General features: G+C 41.4%; 1 protein-coding gene across 1 annotated transcript in view; it reads left to right on the top strand.

The window, feature by feature from the left end:
• The first annotated feature begins 1,793 nt into the window (after window positions 1-1,793).
• Window positions 1,794-27,369, top strand: part of ints1 (integrator complex subunit 1) — an 87,041-nt gene continuing 61,465 nt past the window's right edge. The window contains exons 1-15 of the mRNA XM_061982022.2: window positions 1,794-1,926; window positions 2,249-2,355; window positions 7,583-7,873; window positions 13,118-13,314; window positions 13,404-13,541; window positions 13,614-13,773; window positions 17,170-17,275; window positions 17,354-17,540; window positions 17,615-17,760; window positions 22,592-22,733; window positions 22,808-22,984; window positions 23,063-23,171; window positions 25,712-25,832; window positions 25,910-25,987; window positions 26,048-26,205. Of these exons, the coding sequence (XP_061838006.2) occupies window positions 2,301-2,355; window positions 7,583-7,873; window positions 13,118-13,314; window positions 13,404-13,541; window positions 13,614-13,773; window positions 17,170-17,275; window positions 17,354-17,540; window positions 17,615-17,760; window positions 22,592-22,733; window positions 22,808-22,984; window positions 23,063-23,171; window positions 25,712-25,832; window positions 25,910-25,987; window positions 26,048-26,205 (2,065 nt within the window). The 5' untranslated portion in view covers window positions 1,794-1,926; window positions 2,249-2,300. The remainder of the gene's footprint in view (window positions 1,927-2,248; window positions 2,356-7,582; window positions 7,874-13,117; window positions 13,315-13,403; window positions 13,542-13,613; window positions 13,774-17,169; window positions 17,276-17,353; window positions 17,541-17,614; window positions 17,761-22,591; window positions 22,734-22,807; window positions 22,985-23,062; window positions 23,172-25,711; window positions 25,833-25,909; window positions 25,988-26,047; window positions 26,206-27,369) is intronic.

Below are 27,369 nucleotides of genomic sequence, written 5' to 3'. Positions count from 1 at the left end.
TGGAATTCTTTCCCATTTTTGCTTGATGTACAGCTTAAGTTGTTCAACAGTCCGGGGGTCTCCGTTGTGGTATTTTAGGCTTCATAATGTGCCACACAATTTCAATGGGAGACAGGCCTGGACTACAGGCAGGCCAGTCTAGTACCCGCACTCTTTTACTATGAAGCCGTGTTGATGTAACACGTGGCTTGGCATTGTCTTGCTGAAATAAGCAGGGGCGTCCATGGTAACGTTGCTTGGATGGCAACATATGTTGCTCCAAAACCTGTATGTACCTTTCAGCATTAATGGTGCCTTCACAGATGTGTAAATTACCCATGTCTTGGGCACTAATACTGTGTTTGCTGAGTTCTGTGGTATTTTGCAGGTTTTTGTTCCTGAAAGAAGCCTTGTGATTGTTCCATCTGGTTTTGAATTCTCCCTCAGTTAATCCTACATATGTGTCGGATGTGTTAATGTCCTTGCGTATTACCTTAGATTGTCTACCAATCTAAGGTAATACGCAAGGACATTAACACATCCGACACATATGTAGGATTAACCGAGGGAGAATTCAAAACCAGATGGAACAATCACAAGGCTTCTTTCAGGAACAAAAACCTGCGAAATACCACAGAACTCAGCAAACACATTTGGGACCTCAAAGACAATAATGTTGAATATTCAATAACATGGCAAATTCTTGCATCCAGCACACCTTACAATAGTGGTAATAAAAGATGCAACCTATGCTTGAAAGAGAAACTGTTTATTATTTACCGTCCAGACCTGTCATCCCTCAACAAGCGCAGCGGAATTGTAACAACATGCCGCCATAGACGGAAACACCTCCTAGGTAACACATGAGCCAATCACCACGCCCCTAGGCCAGCCTGTACCCACCCACTCTGTGCCCTATATAAACCATGGTATGTGAATGCTCCCATTAAAATCTCCTGATGATTGAGGGTACCCCCCTCATGAAACAGGCCTGTAGAGATGAAATAGTCTTGTGATTTTTTCCCCCACACATACATATATATATATATATATATATATATATATATATATATATATATATATATATATATATATATATATATATTGCATATTGCATTCTATTTTAGTTACGTTGAATTTACAACCCCCTGGCGCTGTTTTGTACTGTTTTTGTACTGTTTTGTACTGTTTTTGTACTTATTTTGATTATTATTTCTCAACTGTTTGTAAATTTTGAAATTAATAAATGAAGGTTAATTTAAAAAAAAAAAAAAAAAAAAAAGTCATTCATTGGAATATGGGATCCAAATGTGTTTAGACTATTAAATGAACCTAAAATATGACTTATTTTATCTTTGTGGAAAATATTGGACACAAAGGGTTGTCGAGCTTATCAGTTGTTGTTTATTGAGTATGTCATAGTCAGCTTCACATCATACATGTAGCACATAATATACATACATATCTCCAGTGAACAGTCTTGTGCTCAATGGCAATATTATTATTTCACAAAAAAGAAAAGAAAATTGAATTAATAAAATTAAATTAAATTGAACCTATCTCAAAAGGATAATGGGATGAAGTATACACTTTTTGAATCTCCCTTTTTTACATAGAAATCCCACATCAGGGCAAGAAAAAACTCAACCCAATGGGATGACAATGAGAAACCTTGGAGATTTAATTGACAACATATATTTTTGTTTATTTTTAAAAAAAAAAAGGAAAAAGGAAAAACATAGTTGTTGTGACATGTGACCGTCAGTTACATTTACGGACGCCAGGTGGCAGCACGCTATTACCATGCTGGGTGTCGTCGCTGTTGAGTTTAGCGAAGAAGAACTCGCCGCATCAACGACTCTCCGCATCTGTTTGCGCTTCATCTTCAGCTTTGTCTCAATTCCAGACTTTTTATCCATACGGCGAGGAATAATCACCAACATATTCGTGAGTCTTTTTAAATCATTCAAACCTGTCTTCTAGACTAAGTCTGCTGCAAGCGAGCGACCGTGTTTGGTTAGCCCGGAAGTCATTGAGTTAGCCGTGCTTGTTGTCATTAGCTTAGCATCTTTTCCAACAATAACAATACACAACCTGTCAAATGATATAATATTATAACAACCTGTCAGGGACTTTCATGTTATGTACGTTTTTTGTTTTTTTTACGGCAGGACAACATGCTAGACCCTGCTATCGCGTTATAAACGCTATCCAGCATGTAAACTGGTGACTTTTTGCTTTAAAAGTGTGTTTTTTGTCCCTCTTGCAGCATCCTAACTTCATGCACCAGCTGCTTTGTTCATGTGGGACACTTGGTGAAGATGAATCGTCCAAAACCGACAGCACTGCGCCGCCCCAGCGCTGCAAAATCATCCGGTAAGACATGATTGCAAGGCTTTACCATCCCATCCATCCATTTCCTACCGCTTGTCCCTTTCGGGTCACGGGGGGGTCACCGGTGCCTATCTCAGCTGTATTCGGGCGGAAGGCGGTGTACACCCTGGACAACAACAACAACAACACATATAGACAGACAACATTCACACTCACATTCACACACTAGGGCCAATTTTAGTGTTGCCAATCAACCTATCCCCAGGTGCAAACTCCACACAGAAAGATCCCGGGCGCAGGGATCGAACCCAGGACCTTCGTATTGTTATTTATAAAGCCCTTTAAAAGACTTACACTTCCTTTTATTGTCATTCCAGTGTTTCCCACAGAAAATTAGTTTAGGTGGTGTCTCTCCTAGGGGTGTAACGGTACACAAAAATTTCGGTTCGGTACGTACCTCGGTTCAGAGGTTACGATTCGGTTCATTTTCGGTACAGTAAGAAAACAACAAAATATAAATGTTTTGGTTATTTATTTACCAAATTTGTAAACGATGGCTTTATTCTTTTAACATTGGGAACACTATAATAATTCCGCCCACGTTAATCAACATTAAACTGCCTCAAGTTGTTGCTCAGATTAAATAAAATGACAAAACTTTTCTTCTACATATAAAAAGTGCGATGTCACGTTCAAACACAGGACATCTATTAAACAAGACAAAAGGCAAGGAATCAAACAGAGACAGAATTCAATTTGGACTCAATATTGAGGAGAGACATGGCCGCTGCACTCTCTGCACAGTCCTGCACCACGCTCTGACGAAGAAGGTTTTCGTCTCCTCTTTTAATTCAGATGTTCCATGTTCACGCACCAATATATGTCACAGCAGGAATGGTATAAGTGTGTAAAAGAGTCATTGTTTTCGGTCGCTTTGAAGTCCAAGAAGAGGATTTCTCGGGCTTGGGCTCTTCCTGGATCCAGCTGGGGCAGGTGTTGGAGGACAATGGATAACCCCTCCCGTCTCCTGACCACAGGGACTTCAAGAGGGCAGCGGGTTGTAAATAGCGTTGACTTCAGTTACCAAATAGTTGGAAGAGAGTTTGTGAAATACTTCAAAGAGAGTTCGTTTAACACTTCAAAGAGAGTTCCTCTGGGAGTTGAGCAGATCCTGCCATCTGTCCGTGTTGAAATCACAGTGGCGTTTCACGAGCATTCTTCCTCTTGTTAGGCCTCGAAAGACAGCATTCATAATACCACGTTTCTTTTGTGATAACTTACAAACAATTATTCCAACATGCAACATTAAACAGTTTCAAGTCAACTCATCATGCTTAATTTATTACAGCATTTGGGAAGCTTGTAGTTGATTTTTATTATGTAAATGTTATATTTTTATCAACATGTGATAGCAGGGACCCTGCTATTCAAAACTAGGCTGCTGCATTACTAATGATTAATGTAACTATAGCTGAAAAAATAGTACAATAGCACTAGGAGAGACTACACACACACACACACCGCAAAATGAGCTATCGCTACGCTAAAAGCTAATTAGCCTTCACCTCAAGCCAGGACTGCAAGCGAGCTGAGCTGCAGTTTAAGTTTCTAGAAGGTCAACGGGCTCATAGTGATGTTACTAGTAGTTCACTGGGAAGTGTTTATTTTAATTTGGGGAGAGTCCGCTGCCTGATGCTCACCTGCTAAACACCTATCTGCTCGACGCTGAATACTCTGAATACGCACTGCTGATTGGCTGATACCGCTCTGAATACGCACTGCTGATTGGCTGTTACCGCTCTGAATACGCACTGCTGATTGGCTGTTACCGCTTCGTGTGTACCAATCAGATGGTTGTGTGGGTGGGGCAATGCTGGGTGCTGAGACAGAGGCAGAAGAAACAAAGTAGCTTGTTAAGACTTTAGCTTAGAAACTCGTTCGGTACACCCCCGTACCGAACCGGAACCCCCGTACCGAAACGGTTTAATACAAAACACGTACCGTTACACCCCTAGTCTCTCCAGGGGGAAGTTGCTTTTTATTATGTAAATGTTCTATTTTTATCAACATGTGATAGCAGGGACCCTGCCATTCAAAACTAGGCTGCTACATAATGATTAATGTAACTATAGCTGAAAAAATGGTACAATAGCAATAGGAGAGACTATTCATCCCTGAACACCATGAAGTTCATGTAGGCTTTATGATGCACTTACATTATTATATCAACTATCAGAGACAGAAACTCTTCATTTAACATACTGTCATTTTTGCTGCTTCAACACAGAAAAAGGTAAAGTGAAATAACTTTGTTTCTAACTGTAGGTCAATAATGCTTGTCTTTCTCTCAGACAGACAGGGCTTTGCTGTCTGTAACACACGCACACACACGTGCACGCACACACACCGCACAGTGAGCTAAAGTTACGCTAAAAGCTAATTAGCCTTCACCTCAAGGACTGCGAGCGAGCTGAGCTGCCGCTTATGTTTCTAGAACGTCAACGGGCTCATAGTGATGTTACTAGTAGTTGACTTGGAAGTGCTTATTATCATTTGGGGAGAGTCCGCTGCCTTATGCTCACCTTTCTGCTCACTCCACCGAAGGAGCACTGACTCCATGCCCTCTGAATACGCATTGCTCATTGGCTGTTACCGTTCTGCGTGTAACCAATCAGATGGTTCTGTGGGTGGGACAACGCTGGGTGCTGCAGAAACGTACTGACAGAGGCAGAACTAAGCGGAGCAGCTTGTTAAGACTTTAGTTTAGGCGGTGGCTCTTTGTTTTTAAGGCGGCCGCCTTAACAACAAAGCGCTGCGGGAAACCCTGAAGTATGTGCTCCAATCACTCTATCACAAAAAATAAGAGTTGTAGAAATTATTGGAAACTCAAGACAGCCATACACATTATGTTCTTTGCAAATGTGTGTAAACTTTTGACCATGTACCGTATTTTCCGCACCATAAGCCGCCCTGGGTTATAAGCCGCGCCTTCAATGAACGGCATATTTCAAAACTTTGTCCACCTATAAGCCGCCCCGTGTTATAAGCCGCATCTAACTGCGCTAAAGGGAATGTCAAAAAAACAGTCAGATAGGTCAGTCAAACTTTAATAATATATTAAAAACCAGCGTGATGTGGGCGCGCATGGAGTCGTATATCAACATGGACGGAGCTGCGTGAAAAAAGCCACCCGGCCTCTTCGCGTAAACTTCCCTTAACCACTCGCTCATCTTTTCTTCATCCATCCATCCCTTCGAGTTAGCTTTTATGATGACGCCGGCTGGAAAGGTCTCTTTTGGCAAGGTCTTCCTTTTGAATATCACCATGGGTGGAAGTTTCTGGCCATTAGCATGGCAAGCTAGAACCACAGTGAAGGATGACTTCTCATTCCCTGTGGTGCGAATATTCACCGTACGTGCTCCCGTTGTATCCACAGTGCGGTTCACAGGAATATCAAAAGTCAGTGGAACCTCGTCCATGTTGATAATGTTCTCTGGCCGGATCTTTTTTTCAGCTATCTTGTTTTTACAATATGCACGGAAAGTAGCCAGCTTTTCTTGAAAGTCTTTAGGCAGTTGCTGTGAAATAGTAGTCCGTGTGCGGATGGAGAGATTGCGTCTTTTCATGAACCGGATCCCTGTCGCTTAGGAGCCATTTTGTGGTCTTTACAGATGTAAACACACAAAGGAAATGAAACGTAATATCCGCGCGCTTCTTCTTCTTCTACGGGGGCGGTTGGTTGCTTACAGTAGAAGAAGAAGCGCTTCCTCTTCTATGGGGGCGGGTGCTTACCTTGGCGGTTGCTTGCCGTAGAAGAAGAAGCGCTTCCTCTTCTACGGGGAAAAAAGATGGTGGCTGTTTACAGTAGTTGCGAGACCTAAACTTTATGAAAATGAATCTTAATATTAATCCATATATAAAGCGCACCGGGTTATAAGCCGCACTGTCAGCTTTTGAGTAAATTTGTGGTTTTTAGGTGCGACTAATAGTGCGGAAAATACGGTATGTACCGGTATATATACGGTATATATTTTTTTATACCATGTGTATATATATATATATATATATATATATATATATATATATATATATATATATATATATACACATACATATGCTCATAGAAAAAGCAAATACAAATTATCTTCAGAGCAATTTGTTAGATAAAAAGCAGTTAAAAAACAGTTTAAACAGTTCATGCTGGGTTAAAAGCCAGTGAGTAAAAATGGGTTTTAAGAAGGGTCTTAAAAGTAGCCAAAGAAGGGGCCTGTCTCACATGGAGAAAGAGATTGTTCCAGAGTTTGGGACCCGCAACAGAGAAGGCCCTCTCCCCTCTAAGCAGGCGCTTCGATTTGGGTACCTCCAGGAGCAGCTGATCAGCTGACCTGATGGAGTGGGTGGGGGCATAGAGGTGGAGCAGCTCAGAGAGATAAGGTGGGGCCAAGACCATATAAGAATTTAAAAATGAGTAAAATCATTTTAAAATGGACTCTAAAATACACAGGCAGCGAGTGGAGGGAGGCTAAAACAGGAGTAACGTGCTCTCTTTTTCTTGTGTTAGTTAAAAGTCAGGCAGCTGCATTTTGGACCACGTGAGAAGGAGGTTTGACTAATTCCAAAATACAAAGAGTTACAGTAATCCAGCCGAGATGTGATAAAGGCATGGATTACTGTCTCAAACTGTTGCCTGGAAAGAAAGTTTTTAACCTTAGCCAGATGACGTAAATGAAAAAAGCTGGTTTTCACCACTGTGCCAATCTGACGGTCCTATTTAAAATCACTATCGTTACGAAAGCCCAGGTTGGTGACCCTGGGCTTAACGTGCAAAGCCAAGGGGCCAAAGTCAACAGGGGGGGAGCTCACAGGTACCACTAGGTCCAAACACTATTACTTCAGTCTTCTTTTCATTGAAATTTAAGAAATTTAGGGCCATCCAGGCCTTGATATCATCAAGACAAGCAAGTAGTGGCTGCATTGAAGAGGCATGATTTCTCTTTAACGGAAAATACCTTTGTGTGTCATCAGCATAACAATGAAAAAAAAAAAGATTTCTTAGGATTGAGCCCAGGGGAAGTAAATAAATAGAAAACAGCAGTGGTCCTAAAACTGAGCCCTGTGGGACCCCACATGTCAAGGGAGCAACAGAGGATTCTGAAGCAGTAACATTTACAAAGAAGGTTCTGTTTGTCAAATATGACTTCAGACTACTCAGTGTTATTAGTTAGTTTAGTTGTGTTATGTAATGTAATCACACTTTTTCTTCCCGTAGGTCATCCTCCACCCGGAGATTTTATCGCTCTGGGCTCCAAGAACCAAGGCGGCGAATCCAAAGCGCCCGCCGTCCTGCTTAAGCCGGCCGCCGCAGTTTTGCCGGCGGACCGAAAGAGAGAGGCTTCCTCCGCCCTACCGTCCTCGTCGGGTCTGTCGAGCCTGGCCAAGCGGCCCAAGCTTTCCACCACCCCACCAATAAGCGCCCTGGGACGCCTTGCTGATGTTGTCGCCGCGGACAAGAGGGCAATATCCCCCTCTATCAAGGAGCCGTCGGTGGTACCTATTGAAGGTAACTCCCAGACACACTTTCCGTAAGGGTTGTGAAAATTTCAATTCACGATAGTGATACCTGTAAATTTCTAAGATTTTTTACATCAAAAACTGTCAAGTATTCAAGATCACCTTGTAGATCAGGGGTCGGCAACCCAAAATGTTGAGCCATAGTGAACCAAAAATACAAAAAACTAATCTGTCTGGAGGCGCAAAAAATGAAAAGCCTTTAATGAAGGCAACACATGACGTAAGTGTCTATATTAGCTATAATAGCCTACTATCAAAATGACTATGTGTTGCAGGCTGAAGCAAATCTTCGTTGACAGAAATGTCGAAATTTAATATTTATTCTACACATTTTTACAACATTAGAAACTAGAGATGTCCGATAATATCGGACTGCCGATATTATCGGCCGATAAATGCTTTAAAATTTGATATCGGAAATTATCGGTATCGGTTTCAAAAAGTAAAATTCATGACTTTTTAAAACGCCGTTGTGTACACGGACGTAGGGAGAAGTACAGAGCGCCAATAAACCTTAAAGGCACTGCCTTTGCGTGCCGGCCCAATCACATAATATCTGCGGCTTTTCACACACAAGTCAACAGCCATACAGGTTACACTGAGGGTGGCCGTATAAACAACTTTAACACTGTTACAAATATGCGCCACACTGTGAACCCACACCAAACAAGAATGACAAACACATTTCGGGAGAACATCTGCACCGTAACTCAACAGAACAAATACCCAGAACCCCTTGCAGCACTAACTCTTCCGGGACGCTACAATATACTACCCCCTAACTCCCTGTTTATCGCTTTCCACTTGTGTTTTGTTTTGTTTATATTGCCTGGCAAAAATTTATTTCCTTTGCGGGAGCGCGCCGCTCGCTAAACCTGCATTGCTTGGCTTCGTCATTACTAGGTGTAAGACAAACACTTTATCTTCGTGGTTATTGTAACGCTACGTGTTTGACATTATTTAAGCCTTTATCGTGTCCGGAATATGACAGTTTGCCTTTTCTGTGGTATTAATGAGATTTTTAAGGACTGTTGTTAGTTTGATGTTGATGTGATAAAACCTCTTTCTTGTTTGGAAGATACATACAATCGTAACTGTTATTTCTTCGTGTACATAATAAATATTTATAACGTGTTAAGATGTATTAATGTATGTAAAGCGTTCATTAAATGTAATATTGCCTGACAAAAGGTGATTAAACGTAAAATGTTGATAATGACACATCTCATCTCCGCATATTATACTGGAATACCCTTATGGGTATTACATATATCAAAATCAGGTACCTACTGCACTATTTACTTGTTAAAATACCCTTTACAAAGCTAAACTCTACCCAAACGACCACTTTGCTGCTGCCAAAAATTAATATCACGTAATATTTTGACACTGACACATCTCATCTCTGCATATTTTACTAAAATACCCTTTACCGTTTATGCTAACCTTTTTCCAAAACAATATAGAATGTGAGATATAACAGGATAATGCATACATTTATCATTTGTTTTCAAAACGCTTACAAAAAAATTGGGACCCCAAAAATGTACCATTTTTATGACTTGAGGGACCCCATTTTGAAAATTCCTAGCGCCAACACTGTTCTAGTCGGCGTGCTCTTTTTTTTTTCCCACTAAAACGCTCACTCATCCGTTTCTCCTTTACGAGCAATTACAATCTGCATGCACGTTGCGTAGCCCATTAAAGGGGAACATTATCACAATTTCAGAATGGTTAAAACCATTAAAATCAGTTCCCAGTGGCTTATTATATTTTTCGAAGTTTTTTTCAAAATTTTACCCATCACGCAATATCCCTAAAAAAAGCTTCAAAGTGCCTGATTTTAACCATCGTTATAAACACCCGTCCATTTTCCTATGACGTCACATAGTGAAGCCAACACAAACAAACATGGCGGAAAGAACAGCAAGCTATAGCGACATTAGCTCGGATTCAGACTCGGATTTCAGCGGCTTAAGCGATTCAACAGATTACGCATGTATTGAAACGGATGGTTGTAGTGTGGAGGCAGGTAGCGAAAACGAAATTGAAGAAGAAACTGAAGCTATTGAGCCATATCGGTTTGAACCGTATGCAAGCAAAACCGACGAATACGACACGACAGCCAGCGACACGGGAGAAAGCGAGGACGAATTCGGCGATCGCCTTCTAACCAACGATTGGTATGTGTTTGTTTGGCATTAAAGGAAACTAACTATGAACTAGGTTTACAGCATATAAAATACATTTGGCAACAACATACACTTTGAGAGTGCAGACAGCCCAATTTTCATCAATTAATATATTCTGTAGACATACCCTCATGTCAGCAGGCCAGGGAAGCTAGGGTCGATATTCTTCTCTTGATCATCTTCGGTGTGAGCCAAGACATCCAGGGGGTTTAGCTCGCTCGTCTGCGGGAACAAACTGCCGCCATTGCTTGCCGTGCTACCGAGGGCCTTTTGTCCCTGAATTGCTCACACACTCCGGCAGATTCAATGGGGGTCTGGCGGCAGATTTCTTTGACTTTATCGTTGGAAATGCATCTGCTTTGAGTGTCGCAGGATATCCACACATTCTTGCCATCTCTGTCGTAGCATAGCTTTCGTCGGTAAAGTGTGCGGAACAAACGTCCAATTTCTTGCCGCTTTCGCATCTTTGGGACACTGGTGCTACTTGAATTCGTCCCTGTCCGTGTTGTTACACCCTCCGACAACACACCGACGAGGCACGATGTCTCCAAGGTACGGAAAACAGTCGAAAAAACGGAAAATAACAAAGCTGATTTGACTCGGTGTTTGAGAAAATGGCGGATTGCTTCCCGATGTGACGTCACGTCGTCATCGCTCCGAGAGCGAATATTAGAAAGGCGTTTAATTCGCCAAAATTCACCCATTTAGAGTTCGGAAATCGGTTAAAAAAATATATGATCTTTTTTCTGCAACATCAAGGTATATATTGACGCTTACATAGGTCTGGTGATAATGTTCCCCTTTAATCGTTTTTTTTTCGATCGTAATATTTTTATGATCGTGAGAAGCCGACATCGGAATCTTGAATACAATTCAACTCATTGTCAAACCCTACTGGAATGTACAGTTATCAGTGTAATTTTTGCGTGACTTTGGACAACCCTAATTTCCATTTACCGTATTTTTCGGAGTATAAGTCGCACCGGCCGAAAATGCATAACAAAGAAGGAAAAAAACATATATAAGTCGCATTTTTGGGGTACATTTATTTGATAAACCCCAACACCAAGAATAGACATTTGAAAGGCAATTTAAAATAAATAAAGAATAGTGAACAACAGGCTGAATAAGTGTACGTTATATGAGGCATAAATAACCAACTGGTATGTTAACGTAACATATTATGGTAAGAGTCATTCAAATAACTATAACATATAGAACATGCTATACGTTTACCAAACAATCTGTCACTCCTAATCACTAAATCCCATGAAATCTTATACGTCTCGTCTCTTCCGTGAATGAGCTAAACAATATTATTTGATATTTTACGGTAATGTGTTAATAATTTCACACATAAGTCGCTCCTGAGTAGGGATGTCCCGATCCAGGTTTTTGCACTTCCGATCCGATACCGATATTGTTTTTGCACTTCCGATCCGATACCGATACTGACCGATACCGATACTGGCCTATCCGAGCATGTATTAAAGTTTAAAGTTATTTAGCCTACATATTTGTCAGAATCATGTTGAAAAGGGTTTTAGTACTCTTGATAACAACTAGCCAGCTGAATTAGGGGAGTTTGAATACGGTAATACACAATGGTTGGTAACAAGAAACTGACCTGTTTATTCAAGGATAAACACAAAATAGACAAAATTATACATGACAAACAGAAATGGCATCATTGAAACTGCCTTAGCCTTGAATGAACACTTGATGCATATAATCACAGCAGTATGATGATTCTATGTGTTTTGATTGATTGATTGAGACTTTTATTAGTAGGTTGCACAGTGAAGTACATATTCCGTACAATTGACCACTAAATGGTAACACCCCAATAAGTTTTTCAACTTGTTTAAGTCGGGGTCCATTTAAATTGATTCATGATACAGATATATACTATCAGATATATACTATCATCATAATTAAGTCATCACACAAGATAATCACATTGAATTATTTACATTATTTATAATCCAGGGTGTGGAGGGGGGCGCCGGATGTAAGTGTCAAAAAGACAGCCAAAAGAGTTTGATATGAGAATAAATCTAAAGTTAAAATATAGGGTAGAAATGCACCCATTTGCAGGAAATTTAGTCTTGATTTTCAAAATGTTCTTTCAAGGCTTGCATGTCTGCATTAAAACATTCTTCTTCATACTGCATTAATATATGCTACTTTTAAACTTTCATGCAGAGAAGGAAATCACAACTAAAAAAATCACTAATTTTTTCATACGGTGCTGATCTGGAATTGTTTGCCTCGGCATTTTGATGGTGTGGACGTGTGGCACCGAACGGAGATAAGCCTCTCCACAGACCTTACAATATTTGAACAATGATGACGAAAACTGTTTTCTCTGTCGTGTCCGTGTGTCGAAAATTGTTATGCGCTTATTTTTTTATTAGATTTTGTGCGTGGCATATAATTGCTATGCGCAGAGGACGCTTAAACAGTGCGCAATTGCACAAGCGCGCACCTTAGAGGGAGCGTTGGTCACACAGCTGCGCTAGCATCACAGCTAACGTTAGCCATGCTGCTACCTCTCTGCTGGGAGAGGACGTATACGTATGTGACGTATGACGTGACAGTATGTGACGTGTGTAAGAAGTTGCGCTTGCTGTCTGTGAGAGGGAGACACAGAAAAGAGTGAGAAGAGCCTGTCGTGTAATGCCAGCAGCTAAAAGCAACTGCGTGAGAATCCACAGACCTGTGGATGTGTTGAAGGTGTGCTGGAAAATGCGGAACGGAAATTAGGGAGCAGTAGAAAAGTGGAATGTATTATTTAAATCGGCGCGTTGGAAAACACGGACCGGATTTCTTTTTAAAACTGGATCTGGATCGGCATTTTCCCATGCCTTGCCGATACGCATTTTTTTGCAAATATCGGCAGCCGATCCGATCCAAATATCGGATCGGGACATCCCTACTCCTGAGTATAAGTCGCACCCCCGGCCAAACTATGAAAAAAACTGCGACTTATAGTCCGAAAAATACGGTATTCTAAATGCTTAAAAAATGGTGTTTGTTAGTGTCACCGGCGCTGCTGCTGGATGAGATCGAGGCGGCAGAGTCCGAGGGCAACGACGAGCGCATCGAGGGTCTGCTGTGCGGAGCGGTGAAGCAACTCAAGATGAACCGAGCCAAGCCGGACGTCACGCTGTACCTCAGCCTCATGTTCCTCGCCAAAATAAAACCCAACGTCTTTGCCACAGAAGGAATCATAGAGGTAACGGGATTCCTTTGACGAAACTTTGCCTGATATCGTACAAAAATGTAAGATTGTGCTTTTGCTTTGAAACGTGTTCTTGTCATAAGGCCTTGTGCAGCCTGCTGCGACGAGACGCTTCCATCAACTTTAAAGCGAAAGGAAACAGCCTGGTGTCCGTGCTGGCCTGCAATCTACTGATGGCCGCCTACGAAGAGGACGAGAACTGGCCTGAGATTTTTGTCAAGGTGAGACCACCTCTTCTGATCTCATGTGCCGTTTTCTTGTCCCGCTTATGCAGAGGTTTTGATATTTTCCAGGTATATATCGAGGACTCCCTGGGGGAAAGAATCTGGGTGGACAGCTCTCAATGCAAGAACTTTGTAGACAACATCCAGACGGCTTTCGGTACCAAGATGCCCCCTAAAAGCATGCTGCTGCAGGCCGAAACGGGACGCGCCGGTGGGGAGTTTAGTGCAGGTACTGACTTAACATGCTGAATCATTTGTTAAGGATGTTCCGACCAGTGCTTCATGCTGACGATTCCGATCATCCTTGAGCGAGATCGGCCGATACCAATACCAAACACATGTATTAACTGAAAATTGTTTGTTTTATTCATGGTAAGTGCTATTTACAGGTTAACAATAGAGATCAACTGATATAGTTTTGTCAGGGCCGATACTGATTAATAGTCAAGGAGGCCGATGATCGATATTTGGAGCCGATCATTTGCATTAAAAGGCATTTCAACATGAATAGTATACAGTACAGGCCAAAAGTTTGGACACAACTTCTTATTCAATGTGTTTCTTTTATTTTCATGACTATTTACATTGTAGATTGTCACTGAAGGCATCAAAACTACGAATGAACACATGTGGAGTTATGTACTTAACAAAACAAGGTGAAATAACTGAAAACATGTTTTTTATTCTAGTTTCTTCAAAATAGCCACCCTTTGCTCTGATTACTTTTTCGCACCCTCTTGCTTTTCACTTCAAGCTCATCGAGAGAATGCCAAGAGTGTCCAAAGCAGTAATCAGAGCAAAGGGTGGCTATTTTGAAGAAACTAGAATATAAAACATGTTTTCAGTTATTTCACCTTGTTTTGTTAAGTACATAACTCCACATGTGTTCATTCATAGTTTTGATGGCTTCAGTGACAATCTACAATGTAAATAGTCATGAAAATAAAGAAAACGCATTGAATGAGAAGGTGTGTCCAAACTTTTGGCCTGTACTGTATATCGCAACATTTTTTAATTAATTCAAATTATTGTTTGAATTGAAAGTAGTAGTTTAAAAAGGAAAAACCCTAAAACTCAAAGTAAATACCGTATTTTTCGGAGTATAAGTCGCACCTGCCGAAAATGCATAATAAAAAAGGAAAAAAACATATATAAGACGCACTGGAGCCCAGCCAAACTATGAAAAAAACTGCGACTTATAATCCGAAAAATATGGTAGTCATGAAAATAAAGAAAACCCATTTAACGAGGAGAAGGTGTGTCCAAACTTTTGGAATGTATTGTACGTCAAAATGCCAAATATTGGCGCCGATAATCAGCCCAGGCGATCTCTAATTAACAATATCAACACGAAATTTAAACTAGTTCTTTATTCTCTTCCTCTGTGTGTAATATGTTCAGCTTCATCCTCCAGTGATAAAGATACATGATAATTATAATTGATATTGGTACTTAACCTCTTAAGGCCCAAGCTGTTTGTTTACATGCTTTTTTTTTATTTCTCTTTGCTATTTGGGCTTATTGGACCCTAATTAGAATAAAAACTAAGAATCATCTTTTTATATGATGTACTTAGTCCATAAGTACACAAACGTGTACTTCATGTTTAGTGACATGCTAATTCTTATTTTTGCACTTTTTTTTCTCCAAATATTCCATTGTATGTTATACTCTTCTGACACCACCAGATGGCAGTATAAGTGTCCACATAAGCGGCCATAAGACCCCTATTCAGTAGTGTACACAATTTTGGAAATAAGAGCTAAAAGGTGACGTTCCACGTCCCAAGAGCTAGCTTCTGTAGCCGAGGATCGGACCGCCAAGTGCCCTGCCCTCGGCTACCGCCCAGCTCACATTGCACCCGACCTCTATGGCCCCTGCTATGGGTGGTGAGCCCATTGGAGGGGGGACCCACGTTGCCTCTTCGGGCTGTGCCCGGCCGGGCCCCATGGGGACAGGCCCGGCCACCAGGCGCTCGCCATCGTGCCCCAACTCCGGGCCTGGCTCTGGAGGGGGGCCCCGGTGACCCGCGTCCGGGCGAGGGAAATCTGAGTCTCGGTTCTTGCATTTCCATAGAAGTCTTCGAAAAGGTGAACAGTGTGGTTTTCGTCCTGGTCGTGGAACTGTGGACCAGCTCTATACTCTCGGCAGGGTCCTTGAGGGTGCATGGGAGTTTGCCCAACCAGTCTACATGTGCTTTGTGGACTTGGAGAAGGCATTCGACCGTGTGCCTCGGGAAGTCCTGTGGGGAGTGCTCAGAGAGTATGGGGTTTCGGACTGTCTGATTGTGGCGGTCCGCTCCCTGTATGATCAGTGTCAGAGCTTGGTTCGCATTGCCGGCAGTAAGTCGGACACGTTTCCGGTGAGGGTTGGACTCCGCCAAGGCTGCCCTTTGTCACCGATTCTGTTCATAACTTTTATGGACAGAATTTCTAGGCGCAGTCAAGGCGTTGAGGGGATCCGGTTTGGTGACTGCAGGATTAGGTCTCTGCTTTTTGCAGATGATTTGGTCCTGATGGCTTCATCTGGCCAGGATCTTCAGCTCTCACTGGATCGGTTCGCAGCTGAGTGTGAAGCGACTGGGATGAGAATCAGCACCTCTAAGTCCGAGTCCATGGTTCTCGCCCGGAAAAGGGTGGAGTGCCATCTCCGGGTTGGGGAGGAGATTTTGCCCCAAGTGGAGGAGTTCAAGTACCTCGGAGTCTTGTTCACGAGTGAGGGAAGAGTGGATCGTGAGATCGACAGGCGGATCGGTGCGGCGTCTTCAGTAATGCGGACGCTGTATCGATCCGTTGTGGTGAAGAAGGAGCTGAGCCGGAAGGCAAAGCTCTCAATTTACCGGTCGATCTACGTTCCCATCCTCACCTATGGTCATGAGCTTTGGGTTATGACCGAAAGGACAAGATCACGGGTACAAGCGGCCGAAATGAGTTTCCTCCGCCGGGTGGCGGGGCTCTCCCTTAGAGATAGGGTGAGAAGCTCTGTCATCCGGGGGGAGCTCAAAGTAAAGCCGCTGCTCCTCCACATCGAGAGGAGCCAGATGAGGTGGTTCGGGCATCTGGTCAGGATGCCACCCGAGCGCCTCCCTAAGGAGGTGTTTAGGGCATGTCCGACCGGTAGGAGGCCACGAGGAAGACCCAGGACACGTTGGGAAGACTATGTCTCCCGGCTGGCCTGGGAACGCCTCGGGATCCCCCGGGAGGAGCTGGACGAAGTGGCTGGGGAGAGGGAAGTCTGGGCTTCCCTGCTTAGGCTGCTGCCCCCGCGACCCGACCTCAGATAAGCGGAAGAAGATGGATGGATGGATGAAGCTAAAAGGTGCTGTCCACACATGTGGACAGCACCTTTAGCCTTTAGAGGTTTTAAGATACAAAGAAATGCAGTTTATTTTCCGTAATTGAGGTGATTCTAATTTGTTTGGAGGGGCGGCTTTCCGCTGTGTATGAGACGCATAATTGGCTTCTAGCTGCTGGTCAGCCGGGGCACTAAAAATAAATATAGGTTCAGCCAGTTTGTGATCGACAATACAATGCATTAATCGGCATTGGCGATCACATACTTTTTCACCAAAATCCGCATATTTTGATTTTTTTAACATGCTGTGAATACCATGATCTTTTTGTAGGGAGCAGCCCTCATCCATCAACTCCTGATGAGGACGACAGCCAGGCTGAGTTACTGATAGCTGAAGAGAAACTCAGCCCTGAGGATGATGGGCAGGTTATGCCAAGGTATAACGCCAACAATACAAATAAATATACACGTTTACGATGACTCATTTTAAGGAGTCGTTAACCGACTCAACACAGGTATGAGGAACTAGCGGAGAGCGTGGAGGACTACGTGCTGGACGTCCTACGAGATCAGCTGAACCGCCGGCAGCCCATGGACAACGTGTCCCGCAACCTGTTGCGCTTGCTGACGGCGGCGTGCGGATACAAAGAAGCCCGACTTATGGCCGTGCAGCGGCTGGAGATGTGGCTCCAGAACCCAAAGGTACTCGGACGTTTCACCGCAGCCTCGTTGCGGATCGCAGCGCTCTTGACGTGCAGTTTTCTTCTGGCGCGCAGTTGACCCGACCAGCTCAGGACCTCCTCATGTCACTGTGCATGAACTGCAACACACACGGCGCGGACGACATGGAGGTGATCTCCAACCTGATCAAGATCAGACTCAAGCCCAAAGTGCTCCTCAACCACTACATGCTGTGTGTCAGGTATGACCACCCTGCAGTTTCTGTTTCTTCCCCCACTGCTGTTGCAAAGTGGTCAATTACCGTATTTTTCGGAGTATAAGTTGAACCGGACGAAAATGCATAATAAAGAAGGAAAAAAACATAAGTTGCACTGGAGTATAAGTCGCATTTTTGGGGGAAATTTATTTGATAAAAGCCAACACCTAGAATAGACATTTGAAAGGCAATTTAAAATAAATAAAGAATAGTGAACAACAGGCTGAATAAGTCTACGTTATATGATGCATAAATAACCAACGTGAATGAGCTAAATAATATTATTTGATATTTTACGGTAATGTGTTAATAATTTCACACATAAGTCGCACCTGAGCAGTGACGTGCGGTGAGGTTGATGGCTGGTGAGGCACTGACTTCATCACAGTCAGATTTACAAACATATGAACCCTAAAGAGTATCTTATTCACCATTTGATTGGCAGCAGTTAACGGGTTATGTTTAAAAGCTCATACCAGCATTCTTCCCTGCTTGGCACTCAGCATCAAGGGTTGGAATTGGGGGTTAAATCACCAAAAATGATTCCCGGGCGCGGCGCCGCTGCTGCCCACAGCTCCCCTCACCTCCCAGGGGGTGAACAAGGGGATGGGTCAAATGCAGACGACAAATTTCATTACACCTAGTGTGTGTGTGACAATCATTGGTACTTTAACTTTACACGTACAAATTGTAGCACACAAAAAAGCACATTTAATAAAAAAACGTTATTATGGTCTTACCTTTACTTATAAATGAAGTCCACAACTAAAGCCCTCACTTAAACTTTCCACGTGCAAGATTGAATCTATTTAAAGAAGTGTAACCGAGGGTTTATAAATGTCGCCTATACTGTATGAAACTACAAAATAACAAACACGGAGGCTCCAGTTTACACGAGGACCACTTTATTTACCTTCTTTCAAAAACTAACGCTCCACTCCAACGTGTCGTCACTTCCGCTCTTAGCGCCTTCAAAATAAGAGCTCAAGGCATATACCGGTACTGTATAACAGCGCATAACAGGAACTTAACATCACAAAGAGGAAAGCCCATAAAAATAGGTTACAAAAGTTATTTAATAAGAAGCCAAAAAGTGCAAAAACAATAATGTTCGTGTTGGACGAGTTGGGAATTAAGTACACCTGCAGTCTGCAGGTGTACCTAATGTTGTGGCCCTGCAGTCATTCACAACTCCTCCAACACGAACATTATTGTTTTTGCACTTTTTGGCTTCTTATGAAATAACTTTTTTAAATAGATTCAATCTTGCACGTGGAAAGTTTAAGTGTGGGCTTTAGTTGATATAACACTCCCGTCAGGGGGTGCCGTGCAGTCTACGGCGGGGGTGCAGAAGGCGAGCCTCAGCCAGTGCGTCTTTTGCAACCGTTTTATGATCGCTCAGCACAAGAAATACTTTACACACATACAGTTGTTGACAAAATACACTGTACATTATATACCTCAGCTAACTAAACTATGGAAATGTATAATATAGTTCATATAGCAATACAGTCTCACTGCACAGCAGGCCAGCAGTTAGCCGAGTCCGCAATCCATGGTGACGTGCCTCAACTGGCTGCTGTTCACCGCACCGTCTCTTCTCGGTATTTGAACGGCAAATGTGAAAATTCAGCGATTTTAAATAAAAATAATCTAAAACGGGTGAAGTTAAATGGAAAATAACTTTATAGTATAATCACTGGATACATATAACAATTTAATTAAAAAAAATTCTTTTTACATTTTTTTTCTTTCCATGATGGCAGGTGAGGCCCCGCCTCACCTGCCTCTAGTGACTGCACGTCACTGCTCCTGAGTATAAGTCGCACCCCCGGCCAAACCTTGAAAAAAACTGCGTTTTATAGTCCGAAAAATACGGTATTCCATCTGAGTTATTACACAGTGATACTTCAGTTTTTGTTAAAAGCCAATTGCATTATAACTGAAGACACTTTTGCCATAAGAAATCATGTAAATCCAATTAAACCATTCCAGACACCCATAAATATGAACACAAAACACATGTTTACGTAGAATTAGGCCTGCACATTCAATACAATTTTAATGACGATTTTGGCTGCCACAATTAAATGAATGTGATCGTGGGCAATTTTACCATTTGAAAGGGAACTAACTGAACTTATGTATTTTCATTCACAATCCCCGCGTAAGACTTTTTTTAATATGTATTCTAAGTCGTAGATCAGGACCAGTACAAGGTGGCTAACAATGCAGCTAATGCAGGGGTGTCAAACTAATTTTAGCTCGGGGCCGCATGGAGGGAAATCTGGGCACACGCGGGCCGGACTATTAAAATCATGGCATTAAAACTAAAAAATTAAGACAACTTCAGATTGTTTTCTTTGTCTTACTTTGGCCAAAAATAGAACAAACACATTCTGAAAATATTACAATAAAAATATATTAAAAAATATAATAAATAATGAATGTTTATAACTGAATTAATTAACATATGCATAAAAGTGTGTTTTCTTTTGTATAATTTTTTAAAATAAATTAACGTTTATGACAACCTTTTTCCAAACACAATATAGAATGTGAGATGTAACACCGTATGAAAAAATTAGTGATTTTTTTAGTTGTGATTTCCTTCTCTGCATGAAAGTTTAAAAGTAGCATATATTAATGCAGTATGAAGAAGAATGTTTTAATGTAGACATGCAAGCCTTGAAAGAACATTTTGAAAATCAAGACTACATTTCCTGCAAATGGGTGCATTTCTACCCTATATTTTAACTTTAGATTTATTCTCATATCAAACTCTTTTGGCTGTCTTTTTGACACTTACATCCGGCGCCCCCCTCCACACCCTGGATTATAAATAATGTAAATAATTCAATGTGATTATCTTGTGTGATGACTGTATTATGATGATAGTATATATCTGATAGTATATATCTGTATCATGAATCAATTTAAGTGGACCCCGACTTAAACAAGTTAAAAAACTTATTAGGGTGTTACCATTTAGTGGTCAATTGTACAGAATATGTACTTCACTGTGCAACCTACTAATAAAAGTCTCAATCAATCAATCAAAACACATAGAATCATCATACTGCTGTGATTATATGCATCAAGTGTTCATTCAAGGCTAAGGCAAAATATCGAGATACATATTGTGTATCGCAATATGGCCTTAAAATATTGCAATATTAAAAAAAGGCCATATCGCCCAGCCCTAGTTCAATGATGCCATTTCTGTTTGTCATGTATAATTTTGTCTATTTTGTGTTTATCCTTGAATAAACAGGTCAGTTTCTTGTTACCAACCATTGTGTATTATTCAAACTCCCCTAATTCAGCTGGCTAGTTGTTATCAAGAGTACTAAAACCCTTTTCAACATGATTCTGACAACTAAGTAGGCTAAATAACTTTAAACTTGAATACATGCTCGGATAGGCCAGTATCGGTCAGTATCGGTATCGGTCAGTATCGGTATCGGATCGGAAATGCAAAAACAATATCGGTATCGGATCGGAAGTGCAAAAACCTGGATCGGGACATCCCTAATGTGGACATAAACCGAGAAGTTAGTCAACTTTGACATTCAACTTATATCCGCAGATGGTGAGAAAAACACAAAGACGCTTGTTTGCGCCACCTTTTTTTCTGATTAATTCTTCATCTAAACGGGAAGATATGAAAGAAACCTCATCAAAAAAGGAAAAATAGAACTAAAAGCATGATGGACCCAACTACAATACTGCAAGTAGATAGCCGACCTGCGGAAAACACTCTTTTACCGAATATAATGAATGATCGTGACTTTAATATTGAATAAAATAATCGTTATTATTTTGTCCTAAGTCGTGAAGCCCTCCACTGGAAAAAAAAAGCCCATTTTAAAGAGTTTAAAAAAGAATACTAGTTATTTTTGCTTGTAATGAGCAAAAAAATCTACCAATGGAACAAGTCAAAATTTTCTTCATAAGATTTCTAAAAAATTAACCTTATATTCAAGCTTTAGAAACTTTTAAAAAAAATCTTAAAATTAGCAATTAAAACGTATAATTAGCTGCACTTAATGGTATTATGAAGTTTTGTGGGTCAAACTCGCGATGCTCAAAAGTAGTAGTTTTATTCATCAGATGATCTATAGCCTAAAAAAAAGTTATGTCTCAGTGAAAAAATACTCTTCAGGAGATTGTGACTTAAGTTAGTTTCGATATTTTGACTAGAAATGAGTAACATACTTGGTGAGATTGTGAGTTTTACAAAGTAAAATACATGCAGTTGACAAATGAAATGTAAAACTGAACATCCAACATCACTTTTTCCTGTTGTTGGCAAAGACAATGACTAGAAAAGAGGCAGTAGTGATCCCTTTATACTTTCTCTTTTGAATTCAACAATGTTTCCTATCTCCTTTACAAAAGTGCTGGCACTCACAACTTCATTTGGCACCTTGGTGGCATATTTTACAGTTATACTGCACTAAAAGAGGCTTCAAACTAGGCTTTCAGCACATGGTGTTCTATTTTTTGTTTGGGCATTGATTTTGCGGAATGATACGGAGACAAACAGGCCCCTTTGTTACATGCAATGTTTGGCTATATGAACACTAAATTATACAAAAAGTGGGTCATACAAAGACCGAGATATCATATTACCACAGTCTAAAGATGTTGGAATAGCTTATAAATTCATCATGCAGGTGGATCTAACGTACCGGTACTTGAAATTGACATTTTGACAGTTCTTGCCCAGACTAATGTTACAATAGCACAGAACTGAACCACATTGCTGCAAAGAAGCTTTAAGCTTACAGTTGTTTTGGCCTTGAACTTCCAGGGAGCTACTGAACGCGCACAGGGACAACCTGGCCACTATGGTGAAGTTGGTCATCTTCAACGAGCTGTCCAACGCCAGGAACCCCAACAACATGCAGGTTCTCCACACAGTGCTGCAGCACAGCCCGGAGCAGGCACCAAAGGTATGTTTATTTTCTTTCCTCCCCTCCGGAGACAGCTTGTAAGGATGCTAATGATCTTGTCTCGTGTGGTGCAGTTCTTGGCCATGGTCTTCCAGGACCTTCTCACCAACAAGGACGACTACCTCCGCGCCTCACGAGCCCTGTTGAGAGAGATCATCAAGCAAACTAAACACGAAATCAATTTCCAGTCCTTCTGTTTCGGTTTGATGCAGGAGAGAAAGGAGGCCAGCTACGTGGACATGGAGTTCAAAGTAAACGTTTCAACCTTGCTTCAAGTCAAGCTTGTTTTCTTCCGCAGTTAAGTCTGACTTTGCTCGACTCTCCTGCAGGAGCGCTTTGTAATCCAGGTGACAGATTTACTGACCGTCTCCATGATGTTGGGCATCACAGCTCAGGTCAAAGAAGCCGGCATTGCTTGGGACAAAGGAGAGAAGAAGAGTAAGTATTTTTCGGACTTTAAGGCGCACTTAAAGGGGAACATTATCACAATTTCAGAAGGGTTAAAACCATTAAAAATCAGTTCCCAGTGGCTTATTTTATTTTTCAAAGTTTTTTTCAAAATTTTTCCCATCACGCAATATCCCTAAAAAAAGCTTCAAAGTGCCTGATTTTAACCATCGTTATATACACCCGTCCATTTTCCTGTGACGTCACACAGTGATGCCAATACAAACAAACATGGCGGATAGAACAGCAAGGAATAGCGACATTAGCTCGGATTCAGACTCGGATTTCAGCGCCTTAAGCGATTCAACAGATTACGCATGTATTGAAACGGATGGTTGTAGTTTGGAGGCAGGTAGCGAAAACGAAATTGAAGAAGAAACTGAAGCTATTGAGCCATATCGGTTTGAACCGTATGCAAGCGAAACCGACGAAAACGACACGACAGCCAGCGACACGGGAGAAAGCGAGGACGAATTCGGCGATCGCCTTCTAACCAACGATTGGTATGTGTTTGTTTGGCATTAAAGGAAACTAACAACTATGAACTAGGTTTACAGCATATGAAATACATTTGGCAACAACATGCATTTTGAGAGTGCAGACAGCCCATTTTAGGCGCGCTAAGAACATATATTTTTCCACGATTTCAGCACTCAGGTTAACCATACCTAAATAGACACAAAATACTGCATTACACAAGACTACCCGAATGTACTCGAATGATTGAAAAAAATTAATGTTTTTAAGCTAAATTATTGTTAAACACAGTTTATGTATAATAATTTACGTAAAACCGCGAGTAATGAATAAAGTTTTCATCAATTAATATATTCTGTAGACATACCCTCATCTGCTCTCTTTTCCTGAAAGCTGATCTGTCCAGTTTTGGAGTTGATGTCAGCATCTGCTTTGAGTGTCGCAGGGTATCCACACATTCTTGCCATCTCTGTCGTAGCATAGCTTTCGTCGGTAAAGTGTGCGGAACAAACGATTGACCATTTCGTCGGCTTTCCCCACAGCCTCGTATTTTGAACAAATTTCGTCCAATTTCTTGCCACTTTCGCATCTTTGGACCACTGGTGCAACTTGAATCTGTCCCTGTTTGTGTTGTTACACCCTCCGACAACACACCGACGAAAGTGAGAAAATGGCGGATTGCTTCCCGATGTGACGTCACAACGCTCCGAGAGCGAATAATAGAAAGGCGTTTAATTCGCCAAAATTCACCCATTTAGAGTTCGGAAATCGGTTAAAAAAATATATGGTCTTTTTTCTGCAACATCAAGGTATATATTGACGCTTACATAGGTCTGGTGATAATGTTCCCCTTTAAAATCCTTTCATTTTCTCAAAACTCGACAGTGCGCCTTATAACCCGGTGCGCCTAATGTACGGAATAATTTTGGTTGTGCTTACCGACCTCGAAGCTATTTTATTTGGTACATGGTGAAATGATAAGTGTGACCAATAGATGGCAGTCACACATAAGAGATACGTTAGACTGCAATATGACTCAAGTAAACAACACCAACATTTTATAAGTTCCATTGAAAATATAGAACATTACACACTGCGCTCAGAAATCTGTCAAAATGTTTTAGTACGACTTTGGTAAGCTATGATTGTACTGTGCTTCAACATAGGAGTATTATTATGGTGTGTGTATAAGGTAAGACATATCTGGCGTTTTGTTTCGCAATATTATGGAAAAGCAACTTTTCTTACCTTCTGGTACCTGCTGATGTGTATTTAGGATCTGCATAAGTCCGGAAAATTTGCGCGCGTCCGCCTTTGTAGTCCGTGGCCATACCGTAGTCTAAAAGCTTCTTGTTTTTCTCTATCTTCTTGTTATGGGACATTCATCCTCCGCTGTTGCCATTTATAATATAAAGTAGTGTAAAGTTCTTACTTATATCTGTCAGTAAACTCGCCATGAAAGCGCTAAAACATACCGGTGTAGTGAGTTCACGTTATTCACCCAAGGAACTTTAGTTATTAGAGAGTTCCGGTCGGACGGTTTTTCAAGGGACACGTTTCCGGCGTTGTTGTTTCCAGGTGAGGAGATGCTGCTCCGTTATTGATTGAAGTAAAGTCTGAATGTCATTAAAACAGTTAGCGCCATCTTTTGACACTTCTTCCACTCCCGTCCTTGCACGCTACACCGCTACAACAAAGATGACGGGGAGAAGACGCTGTCGAAGGTGAGCCACGTAAAAAAAAACAGCGCATCCTGAAGCGACTGTCAGAAAGCGGCTTGAAGATGATCTGTAAAACATAATCTATGCAACATTTTGACCAAAGAACCACCATTACATGTTATGTAGACCACAAGGAAGTGTTTTCCATTTAGAAAAAAAAAAAAAATATGACCCCTTTTAATGCGCCCTATAATCCGATGTGCCTTTTGTATGAAAATAGACCTGACTAGACCCGCTCATCGGCAGTGCGCCCTATGATCCGGAAAATACGGTACTTATTAGTTGTTTTTTTACATGCGACCTTTCTCTAAACCAGCCTCTGTTTTGGTGCAGATTTGGAGGTCCTGAGGTCCTTCCAGAATCAGATCGCCTCCATTCAAAGGGACGCCGTGTGGTGGTTGCACTCCGTGGTTCCTACCATTAGCAAAGTGGGCGCCAAGGACTATGTCCACTGGTTGGTATTCATGTGTCCAAGTTAGTTTTTAAGCGTTATCGTCTTTAACCAAACTCTGATTTCTCTTGTTTATGCAGTCTTCACAAAGTGCTTTTTACAGAGCAACCAGAGACCTACTACAAGTGGGACAACTGGCCGCCGGAGAGCGACCGAAAGTGAGTATCTTTTTGCCAAGGATTTGTTGACTGGACTGAACTCGTCTTTCTGATCCTCAGTTTCTTCCTGCGCCTCTGCTCCGAGGTGCCCTTGCTGGAGGACACGCTGATGCGCATTCTGGTCATCGGGCTGTCCCGCGATCTACCGCTGGGTCCGGCGGATGCCATGGAGCTCGCCGACCACCTGGTCAAGAGGGCGGCTGGCGTTCAGTCAGACGGTGCGTGAATAATACCGTCAAACCCTTTTAGGAGAATCAGGTTTGAGTTTTAAAACTCAAACATTGAGATTATTTCATACCTGCCAACTACTCCGGTTTTCCCGTAATTAGTACGGTTTTCATCAACCTATTCCGGGTTACGGTTGCAGTGATAAAAAATACGGTTTTTCATTAATTAAATTTTTTTTTTTTTTTTTAAAGTTTTATTCACGAAATCGCGTAACAACAATGACAATCGACACTGCTTCCCGTAACTTCCTATCGAGCCATTCCGAATGCCATGCGCGAGGCTATTTATAGCACCGCTGCCAAGCACGAGGCACCAGTTGCCATTGTTTCCAAGCGAGCGAACGATCATGGAATCAGCCGGAGAAAAATCGCAAACGAGTCTTAAACCGAAAAGAAAACTGCAGTCATTCCGTGAAGAATATTCAAAAGCCTATCCGGGAATAATTATCCGTTCCAAAAAGGGTGAAAACTACGCGAATTGCACCTTGTGCAGACAAGATTTTTCGATCGGACACGGAGGAATTAGCGATGTAAAAGACCATGTTGGGACAAAAAAACACAAGTCTAATGCCGTTGCTAGCGATACAAGTGGAAAACTTTCAACGTTTTTCGTCGCCCAAACAGATTCTTTGGATGTGATTTCTGTTGAAAAGTTCAAATGATTACATTAGAGATGTGATGTGCCACTTTTCAAGTGTCTGATGGCTTAAATTAATTTTCATTAATTTTTCATATTTTGAATTCTTTTGAAAGGCTTACAAAAAACTACATTTGAATTGTAATTCCATGCTATTGACAGGACTATTAATTTTAATGAAGTTAGCTTACCATGTTTACAGTATGATAATTGTGATAGAAATGTGAATTTTAGGCACAGAATATTTTATACAATTGAACAAGGCAGTAGATTATACAAGCTTGGACAGAAAGTTAATAATGACACCAATTTTTTTTTTTATGGAATTGTTTAGTACTGTTTTACCATTTGTTTACTGTCAAAAGTGTTTATACTGTTTATACTTTCAATTAACAAATTGAAGTCTTGTGAAAGGTTGACAGGATAACTGGCATTAACTGTCAAAATAATTTCAAACTATTGAAGTTAGCTTACAGAATAAACATGTCTATCAACCCATATGATTTTTGTTTTGAAAA

This window comes from Nerophis lumbriciformis, linkage group LG24 (assembly GCF_033978685.3).
Source record: "Nerophis lumbriciformis linkage group LG24, RoL_Nlum_v2.1, whole genome shotgun sequence".
NCBI lineage: Eukaryota > Metazoa > Chordata > Actinopteri > Syngnathiformes > Syngnathidae > Nerophis > Nerophis lumbriciformis.
The sequence above is the reverse complement of the archived record's forward strand: the minus strand, read 5'-3'. Positions and strand labels throughout refer to the sequence as shown.